The sequence below is a fragment of the Cavia porcellus genome, unplaced genomic scaffold, assembly GCF_034190915.1.
Source record: "Cavia porcellus strain 051 isolate PalLab524CR breed Dunkin Hartley unplaced genomic scaffold, mCavPor4.1 scaffold_9, whole genome shotgun sequence".
NCBI classification, from domain to species: Eukaryota; Metazoa; Chordata; class Mammalia; order Rodentia; family Caviidae; genus Cavia; species Cavia porcellus.
In genome coordinates, this window is record NW_026947492.1 from 33474089 (window position 1) to 33484775 (window position 10687).

Below are 10687 nucleotides of genomic sequence, written 5' to 3' on the forward strand. Positions count from 1 at the left end.
ATTTTCCTAATAAAGGTTTTTCCCCCTTAAAGTTTAGTGATTATTTATCATTGCTTGTATATGTACTTGTTCAAAGTTTTTCAAATGTTCCAACTCTCTGATGTGTCTTATCCATAATTATCCAACTCAAATGTGAACCAAACACTTAAATCCGTTACTTTTTTTCTCCTTGAAGATGAAGCCATTCATTCATCTCTAATCAGAATTATTATCATTTCAGTTTAGAAATCTCAGCCTCCAAAGGAGAGAAATCTTTTATTATTTCTTTGATGAATTTTTTCTTCTCTATTTCTTCAATTATCTCTTTCTGAAACATTTTTGTTGGAAGTTTGTTCTCCTGGAATAAGGTTCAATTTTATTCTATTTTTTTCTGCATAATTATGTCTCATCTTTTGGTTCTATTTTATGGATAACAGCCTTCATTTCCTCATTTATATTTTTAACAGAATTAATTAATTTGTATCAGTAAGGGTAACTGCTATCATAAGATGTAAAACTCTGGCTAACCAAGCAGAAAAAGAATATATATAAGATATTAGGAGCAGATTACAAAATGTTCATGACATGAAAAAACAGACAGTGGCTGTCGGTGTCGTTCCCGGCCAGCAGGAAAAAACACACGACACGAGTAGTCGGCGGATAGCCTCTGGTTTATTTTCTCTCTCCGTACGCCCTGTTCCGGGATCTCGGATCCCGCCTGAGGGAAGCCTCCTCTGGTCCGTTCCCTACGGCTCCTTGTGTGCTTCTCTCAGCAGTCCCTCTTCTTGGTGTGTGTGTGTGTTCTCGCCCCAGGGGTGGTGTCAGCATATATATGGACACCTCGACCAATCACATCAAAGTAGGCAAGACGAGCTGATTGGCCAGCGTCAGCTGTTGCTGGGCAGACTAGCTTACAGGGCGTGTTGTTTACTAGCTAGGGAGCAGGAAATGGGCGCCATCTTGGCATACTCGATGGGAGGGGTAATCTAGCTCAGGCTTCACTCCTCACCACAGGCCTCATATCACTCGGTCGACGGGAGGGGCAATCTAGCTCAGGCTTCACTCCTCACCACAGGCCTCATATCACTCGGTCGACGGGAGGGGCAATCTAGCTCAGGCTTCACTCCTCACCACAGGCCTCATATCACTCGGCCAGGCTCCCAACATCTCCCCCTTCTTTATTTATTAAGATAGTGTGGTCTGTGGGTCCATGTGAGGTGTCTGGGAGTGGGCCTATTTCGCAGGCCGAGGCATGAGAGAATGTAGAGGTCTATACCCTGCTGTGCATCACCTTGTCTCGTACATATCCTTGCGCCAGGACCATGCTCAAGGTGAGTGGTTCATTTTTTCGCAGGGCCAGGCTTTTGTGAACCGAACCTGGATGCATATAGACATTCATTCCTGCCTTCCCCTCAACCCTTGAGGCGGATGGCACTGCAGTACCCTTGGTCTCGCATCTCAATGCCATAACTCTTACTCCCTAGAGGACCCTCGGAGTAGAGCCTGTCTTAGGTTGATCAGGAGAACTTCTCCCGTCTTACCCGTCGTTGGCTTGCCCACTCAACTCTTAAAGCTTATATCTTGGGGGAGACACGGAGGGGTCTGCCGAGTGACATTTGAGGAACCGCGTAATCACTAATTACCAACCATAATCCCCGTTCACTACAATCACTAATTACTATTTTCTAATTATCAATGGGAACACGCCTTAAGCGTGGGGTCCTTCTAGTCTAAGTTCGCAGCCGCGACGGGGAAGGAGACGTACGTAATAATACTAGAACATCCGTAAGAATAATGGCGAGGGCAGCCACGTACTGGTTAAAGGAGCCGTGCCTTTCTAGCCTGAGCCCAGAAAACGCTAGGTGTGGAATCCCCTTGACTCTGGGCCAGCAACATCATCAATGTCATATGTGTCTTTTGGGTCGCCCTTATCGACCGCAGGCACCTAAGAGTCACGAGAGTGACAGCCACAAGAGCAAGAATGATCCCATACGCAAGAAGTGACGAAGGTTTGAAGAAAGAGCCTATCTGGCTTAGGACATCATCAAAAAAGGAGGCTGTAAGTATAGGCACCTCTATCTGATCTAGCTGCCGGATAGTCATATCCAGGCGCACGCTAGCGTTCCAAAAGGAAGAATTATAGGTGGTGAGAACATAATCTTGAAATTGCCTGTAAGCCGAACGGTTGACCTGGATGGGGGTAACGCACAACTGGGTGAATGCCCATCTGGCGTCACATAAATTGTTAGCCACCTCCCAGAGTCCCTGGACTTCCTGAGCGATTAGGTCGATCTGCTGCTGTAACGCCATTATGGCGTTGTGCTGGAGGAGGTTGACTTCTTGTTGCTCCCTCAGCGCCAGGGAGGTGGTGTCCGTAAGATTGGTAAAGGCCTGAGCCGTCAGCGTAGACTGGGTCAGAGCAACGGCAGCCGTCACAGCCGTCGCAGTCAGAGTCACGAACAGTGCTGTCAGAGCCGCTGTGATCCCAAAATCTCTCTTACGTCTGAGCATGGGTAGTTGGTCCTGCTGATAGACGGGATGAACCCAAACAGATTCGTTAAAGGGAACCCACATCAGTGGGGGTCGAAGAGCCAACATAGCATACGGGAAAGACCCATTCCAGCAGTTCCCTGTAAAGCATGGTTGGTTACTGCACTTAAAGGAGATGTCAGCAGAGAATACCCATAAGTAGGGCGGTTTTACGCATGCAGCCTCAGAATTAAGGGTGACATTGGTGGTTCCATTAGAGGCAGAAGCGTTAATAGCGAGCATGGGTCTTAAGTCCATGCAGGCTCCGGTGGAGAGACACAACCAATTTTCATTAAGGGGGAAGGGGAAGCTTATTGCCCACTTGTTGTTCACTCTCAGGTAGGACTCCCACCAGGTCAACGCGAATATGTTGTTACTACCGGATGGAGGAGAGAACCGGGACCACCAAGACATGTTTAGATGAGTCACTCCCACGCCGTCGACAGTACAGGGCTGCCATGAAAGTTGTGACAGGTCCACCATCTGTCTTTTTCGGCTTGGGGACACACGGTATGGGCATGTGGGGAAATCGGGACGGGTGTGCATGGCTGCTCGGGGTTTGCAGGTTGAGTTAAAAGTGATGACTCCGCCGCTAAGTGTGCCAGCTTTAAAACATCCAGGCGAATGCAGGGATGGGACAGACAACCTCACCGTCAGGGAGGTATTGTACCATTTTACAAGGAGGGGCAGGAAGCTAACGCAGGATCCCCGGTGACACGAGGGGTTACTATTAGTGGAAAAAATGACCACATCATTGGTGATGGGAAGGTCAAAACGTATGGGTCTGATGGTTAACGGTATATCTGGTATGCAAGGCAATCTGGCGGAGCAGTTTTTTGCATACAACTTTGGGAGAGAGGGGGCTGTGGTGGAGATAGCGGCTAGCGCTGGCGGATGATGTATTGCTGCCCACACCAAGTCTGCTCCTATTTCAGTAGTGGTGGTGAGCATCAAAACCAGAAGGAAGGGGGCTGCCGGAAGGCGGCGTGGCCTAGCCACTCTGGCTGCACCGTACCCTAAAAGAGAGCCAATTACTATCGAGAGCATAATCATTACTGTGTCCCATAAGTCATACGGTATTCCTCGGTCGAGCAGCAATATCCTGGTCGGACCGATCTTGATTAGGCTGTCCGCTGCCGTTGAGTTTTGGAGTGTCTCCTGCATTATGTTTCGTTGGATTCGCCACGCGCGTCAGCCGTTCTGGGACCCACAATGGTTCTCGTCCTGGTTCCTGTGGGAAAACACAAACCGCACCTCGGTTCCAGCTAACTACTGGATCCGGGCCCATCCATTGTCCCGTCAGGACATCTTTCCATTTCACCCATCCCCTATTGCCAGGAGATGGATTACAATGTTCCATGGCCGGGGAGTGATTGTTGTTATTCAGGTTCAGAAAATTGTATGTGAACAGTGCCATGGAGAGCCGTGCCTTTGGGGGCAGGCCCTGACTTATTCCCCCTTTTTGTTTTTGTAGAATATCTTTAAGGCTCCTATGAGCCCTTTCAATAATTCCTTGACCTTGGGGATTGTATGGGATGCCATGTTTTAACTGTACCCCCATTTTTTCACAGAACTCATTAAAGGCTCTGCTTGTATAAGCTGGTCCATTATCAGTTTTTAATATTTTTGGTTTGTCCCATGCGGCCCAAGCTGTCAGGCAGTGATTGATTACATGAGACACCTTTTCGCCAGTTTCAGCAGTCGCAAATATAATATGAGAGCAGGTGTCCGTAGAGACATGAACATATTTAAGAGATCCGAATTCTATCATATGTGTGACATCCATTTGCCAAGTGTCGCCAGGAATCAATCCCCTGGGGTTAACTCCCGTTGACACGACGGGTGTGTATGTGGCGCAAGAGCCGCATAACCGTACGATGTCCCGCGCGTCAGCCCTGGAAATGTGGTACTGGTTGGCTAACGTCCTGGCGTTGACATGAAATCTGTCATGAAACAGACGGGCTTGTTCTATTGAAGATAACATATTGAGTATCCACAACGGGCGAGTGGCCACGTCAGCTGCCGCATTGCCCTGTACCATGGGCCCTGGCAGGCGCGTATGTGCTCTTATGTGAGTGATGTATATTTTGTTGTGTCTATTTATCAGCAGAGTCTGGATAGACAAAAACAAATTAGTCACTTTGGAAGTTGGCTTAATCGGGCCCGCAGTCTCAAGGACCTGCATGGCATTAACAACGTATTTTGAATCAGAAACAATATTAAGGGCCCCTGGGAACTTCTCGAGGACGGTTTGTACAATTTGTAACTCTACCACCTGTGGTTGATCTGGTTCAAATTGTATGCTGATCGGAGGCATACCTGAGACCACATAGGCCCCTATCCCGGTTTTTGACCCGTCCGTATAGATCGTTGTTGCAGGAGTAAGTGGTGTGGACGCGGTGATTGTAGGAAATATCACCGGATGCTGAGTAACAAACTGTAGTATGGGGTCCCTGGGGAACTGGTTGTCTATCTCCCCAAGAAAAACACATCTCAGGATGGCCCACGTATCTATACAAGCAGTCAGGATTTTTATTTGAGAAGCGGTATAGGGTACCCGAATAGCATGGGGTGCAGAGCCAAAATGTTGGATAGCCCTGCCATGTGCCTCCAAGGCCAGGGAAGCGACCGTTTCCGGATAATGTTCGATAATCTTGGCAGGTGAGACCTTAGGGTGCACCCACAAAAGTGGTCCCTTTTGCCAAATCACTGCCGTAGGTTGAGAAACGGTCTGCAACAAGCAGACCTCAAAAGGCTGTTCTGAGTCAATTCTCCGCAATGCAGCTGTACTTAGGGCTTCCTCTATCTTTCTCAGAGCAACTCTGGCTTCCGGGGTGAACTCCCTGGGGGAGGCAATATCCGGGTCTCCTTTCAGGAGGTCGAACAGGGGCTTTAAGTCCGAGTTAGGGATGTGTAAATAAGGTCTGATCCAGTTTATATCTCCCAGTAGCTTTTGCATGTCATTTAAGGTCCTTAGGCTATCTGTTCTGATGGTTACCTTTTGTGGAGAAATCGATGTGGGGGAGACTTTGGTGCCCAGGTAGGTCACTATGTCTCCTCCCTGAATCTTGTCAGGGGCAATATGTAAATTTGCCTTTCTCAGGGCCCTGACCAATTGGCCAAGCATATCCTCCAACTCAGTCACATCTTTTGCACTGATTAGCAAATCATCCATGTAATGAATACATCTAATTCTGGGGAAGGCTTCACGCAAGGGGGCCAGTAGAAAATCAAGATACATCTGACACATGGTGGGACTGTTGGCCATACCCTGGGGTAATGTAACCCACTCGTACCTCTGATCAGGACTCTCTTGGTTAATGGTGGGTAGGGTAAAGGCGAATCTGTGGGTGTCCTCTGGATGCAGGGGGATTGAGAAAAAACAGTCTCTAAGATCTATGGCATAGACTGACCAGGACCGAGGGATGGCTGAGAGGGCTGGTAGTCCCCTCTGGATCGCCCCCAGGGGCTGCATCTGTGAGTTGACAGCCCTCAGATCATGGAGCAGCCTCCACTTGCCTGATTTCTTCCTGATAACAAAGACAGGGGTATTCTAAGGGGAGGTTGACGGCTTTACGTGTCCCGCCTGAAACTGGGTTTTGACTATCTCAGTTAATGCTAAAAGCTTCTCCTTGGGTAAGGGCCACTGAGGCACCCAAACTGGATTTTGAGATTTTCAGGTAATCTTAATTGGAGCGGGCAGGAGAAGTTTCTCAGTGACCCCTAGGAAAAACCCAACCCGTGTCTACCTTCCCTTTTTTCTACAGGTACGGGGGATGTCCGGCCCTGCAGGGCTGCGCCCAGGCCCTTGCCGGGGACATATCCCTGATTTTTGAGTATCCCTTTGGCTTGGGGAGAGCAGGTGGATGTAAGAGTGACATCCATCTGGGTGAGAACGTCTCTTCCCCACAAGGATACTGGCAGCTGCAAAACAAAAGGCTGAAAATGTCCTCGGTGACCTTCCTCATCACCCCAAGGCAGGGTCACGGCACTAACCTGGGGGGCAGCCACTATCCCCAATCCTTGGAGTGTGTTGTCAGCTGTGTTGGTAGGCCAACTAGGAGGCCAGTCTTTCTTGGAGACGATGGAACGGTCTGCCCCTGTATCTAGGAGTCCTGTTATCTTTTTTCCGTTAATCCTGAGCGATAGCATGGGCCTTTTATCAAGAGTCATATGAAGTCCTTCAAAAATTTCCTTAGAGGAGCCAAGTCCCTGACCCCCTCTAACCCGTTGACCGGACCGGGGTCTCTCATGGAGACTGGGGAACAGTAAAAGTTGTGCTATCTTATCCCCTTCATTAATTACTATGGTCCCTATATGAGATTGTACCATGATTTTGATGTTTCCTAAATAATCTGGGTCTACAACTCCAGGGATCACGGTAAGGCCCCGGAGGGCTGTGGAGGACTGTCCAATCACTAAACCAACTAGCTTGTCGGGTAGTGGTCCTTTGGAGGTGGTTTCAACCACCTGAACGCCCATATCGGGTGTTAATAGGAGTCTGGAGGCGACACAGAGGTCCACGCCTGCTGGCCCGGGGGTGGCCCCTGTGGGGGGGTGCCATCTTGTGTTGTCCTGTCTAGGGAGTGGGGGCCCGTCCGTAAGGAGGGCCCCCTCTGGCCGTTTTTTGGCTCCGTAGTCTCCCTGCCACTAATACGGTTCCCCTGGGCATCAAAAATAGATCTGCAATCTTTTGCTTTGTGAGAACCTTTACCGCACCTTTCGCAGGTTCCCGTTCGTCTGTCTGATTCCTGTCTCTTGGATATAAACTCCCCCTGTCCGGTCTTGGGGCAGTTTTTCCTTATATGGCTGGGATCCCCACACTGGAAACATCCCCTGGGCTTACCAGGGTGATTGGTCTTCTGAGGCCCTGTCTGTTGTAAGGCGGCGGCTAAAAGGGCAGCCACGCCTGAGTTGGATAATGGCCCCCCTATTTCTCTACAAATTTTAATCCAAGCCTCTATGTTTTTACCTTTATGGGGTGCTATGGCTGCCCTGCAGTCCTTGGTGCACTGTTCGAAGATTAACTGTTTAATAAGAGGAGCAGCAGCACTCGGATCTGAAAAGAGTCTGTCAGCTGCCTCCTGCATTCTGGCCACAAAATCCACAAAAGGTTCTGTGTTGCCCTGAACAATTTTAGAGAGGCATTGTGAGGCCACCCCTGTGTTGTTTACCTGCTTCCAGGCGCGGATGCCTATGTTATGTATCTGTTCATACACATTTGGAGGGAATCTAGTTTGATCTTGAGCGTACTGACCCTTACCCATAAGCATATCCTCATTTTGCCCCCTATGGCCCCTAGCCGCATTTTTTTCAGCCTGTTCGGCGGCAAACTCAGTATACCAGGCGCGCCAATCCAGAAAAGCCCCGGGGGCCAGGCAGGCTTTAGCCAGTTGGGTCCAATCACTGGGCGTCAGAAAGCCACCGGCAGACAAATTCTCCAACATAGTTATAGTGTAAGGAGCAGTAGGGCCAAATGTGGCAACCGCATTTTTAAGCTCCTTAATTTGCTTGATCTCCAGTGGTTCCCAGTAATTGGGTCCTTGGCCTTGCGCCAGGAGCACCGGATAAAGCCCACATTGTTCATACTCATTCGCCCCTTGAGGAATCTGTTCCATTCTAAATGTCCATCTACGAAAATACCTTCCCTGGGACCTTGGCATTTTTTCACAGGGTGGTGCCTCCCCATGAGATGTCTGTCCCTCCCTATCACAAAATTGTATCTCTTTGTAACATGGCCGACCAGTCTTTGGGGCACAAGATGGCGGGTCGCCAGGCAGACAAGATGGTGGCCCTACATGTGACAACGGTCCAGGCCACTCCCTCCATGGGGGGGGTGACGGAGGAAGGCCCCAGGCCGCCATCTCACCACAGGAACCGGTGTTTGGGACCTCCCAGGGTGGCGCGGAAGGCTCTACGGCTTTCCGTTGGGGAGTGCTCAGGAGTTTCCTTCCCTTCTCTAGGTCTGTCTGCATCTTGACTAGGTCTCTACGTAAAGCTGCAAAGGGATTAGGGGGGTCACTTGCCTCATTGTCCTCGCCTTCCGAGGTATCTGAGCCCGAGGAATCCGAGGCAGGGGGTACCTCTTTCTTGCCTCGCTCTCGCGAGCGCCTCCGCACGCTCCCTGCGACGGACCCCTCTCGGGAGGACTCCGAACGGGCCCCTTCAAAAGCTCGGCGGGCCTGAGAGAGCCCATCTGCGCTATCCTTAGCCCCATTCCTCTCCCCTTTGAGGCATGAATGAATCATCTCCCAGAGCGGCCGAACCGAAAGTGGGAGTCGGCGCTCCTCTTCTGCTCTTTCTAAATCCTTACCTAATTTCTCCCAGCAAGGTAGGGACAAGTGCCCCGTCGGCAGGAACCAGGGTGCCGCCTCATCTACTTGTTGGAGAAACTCCGTAAGTGTCTTGGAGCTCATTGATATACCTGAAATCTTGAGCAGGTCTTTCACCGCTCTTACCAGTGACTTGGAACTCTTAGTGGGTAAGTTGCCCATGCCTGTCACTGAGGAGTCCGTTCTCACCGTGTGAGGCTAACCTGCCACATACACGTGAGCTTGAGGGGAGTCTAAAAAGCCCTGTAGGTGCGCGCCACCCAGAGCCCAGGTTTATCCCCTACTCACCTGTCCTGCAGAGCAATACTGGAGCGTCGTCCGCCTCGTCTCGGGGGTGATCAGTTCCCCGTACGGGCCACCAAATGTCGGTGTCGTTCCCGGCCGGCAGGAAAAAACACACGACACGAGTAGTCGGCGGATAGCCTCTGGTTTATTTTCTCTCTCCGTACGCCCTGTTCCGGGATCTCGGATCCCGCCTGAGGGAAGCCTCCTCTGGTCCGTTCCCTACGGCTCCTTGTGTGCTTCTCTCAGCAGTCCCTCTTCTTGGTGTGTGTGTGTGTTCTCGCCCCAGGGGTGGTGTCAGCATATATATGGACACCTCGACCAATCACATCAAAGTAGGCAAGACGAGCTGATTGGCCAGCGTCAGCTGTTGCTGGGCAGACTAGCTTACAGGGCGTGTTGTTTACTAGCTAGGGAGCAGGAAATGGGCGCCATCTTGGCATACTCGATGGGAGGGGTAATCTAGCTCAGGCTTCACTCCTCACCACAGGCCTCATATCACTCGGTCGACGGGAGGGGCAATCTAGCTCAGGCTTCACTCCTCACCACAGGCCTCATATCACTCGGTCGACGGGAGGGGCAATCTAGCTCAGGCTTCACTCCTCACCACAGGCCTCATATCACTCGGCCAGGCTCCCAACAAGTGGCCACAACAGCCCAAAACCCAAAATACCCTAAATATATTGTTCTATGTCCTATAGAATGCTACTGTTGATGATTGGGCATATCAACAACTTTCATTGCCAGACCCAATGATGGATGCTGGATCCTGTCTACCACTGGAAGCTGCAGAGCTGTAGGCATACCTGCAGACTCACCAGAGGGTGGGTCAGTCTTCCTCTCACTAATGCTCATTCAAAGTTGGGATATGCTGACAGGGCCCTTAGGAGCATGAAAATGCTTGACATTTTCAAATTAATACTGAACCTGGGACCTGGGATTTAACTCAGTGGCCTAAGTGCCTGCCTGGCAAGCATGAGGTAGTGAGTTCAATCCTTAGTACTCCCCCCCCAAATACTGAATCCAGTTCTGTCTTACAAGGTAGGGCATCACCTAAACATAGGATAAAAGTTCAGAGGGCAGGCATCAACGAAGGATAGAAACATTCAAAAGAATCTATTTGTCGATTTCACCTACATCAGTATTTATCTCTTTCTATTCTTATACTTCTTTTTTAAAAAACAAGGTCTTGCTATGTGATGAGACTGACCTTGCACTCTTGAAGGTCCTATACCAAACTCTGGGTGCTGGGACTTGAGATATGACCACCACGCCCAGCTAATACTCGTCTAAAAAAACTGTCTTGCATAACATAATGCAACCAACAACCCCTTGTGCAATTAAAGATATGACTGCTCTTTGTGATAATATTTAAAAAGTAGTCAAATAAAAGCTTCATTCTAAATTTATAGTTTCCATTTTAAGACTAGGATCTCTGAATAATGTCCATTCTCCTCTGGTTTTGTCCTGATCCCATGTTCAATTCAATATCCTGTAACCTAAGAATTAATTTGTAAAGTTAACTATAATAAACTAAAATAGCAAGAGATGAGGAAGAGAATACA

The 10687-nt window shown here is 49.6% G+C and overlaps 1 protein-coding gene across 1 annotated transcript; it reads right to left on the reverse strand.

Annotated features, from left to right (window-relative positions):
* Positions 1-632: 632 nt before the first annotated feature.
* On the reverse strand, positions 633-9758 carry LOC134477661 (uncharacterized). The gene is made up of 2 exons (XM_063256160.1): positions 9129-9758; positions 633-3739 (listed from the first exon to the last, which is right to left on the reverse strand). Exon 2 carries the CDS (start codon positions 3670-3672, stop codon positions 1798-1800), a length of 1875 nt encoding a protein of 624 aa, XP_063112230.1. The 5' UTR covers positions 3673-3739; positions 9129-9758; the 3' UTR covers positions 633-1797.
* Between the last annotated feature and the right edge of the window lie 929 nt (positions 9759-10687).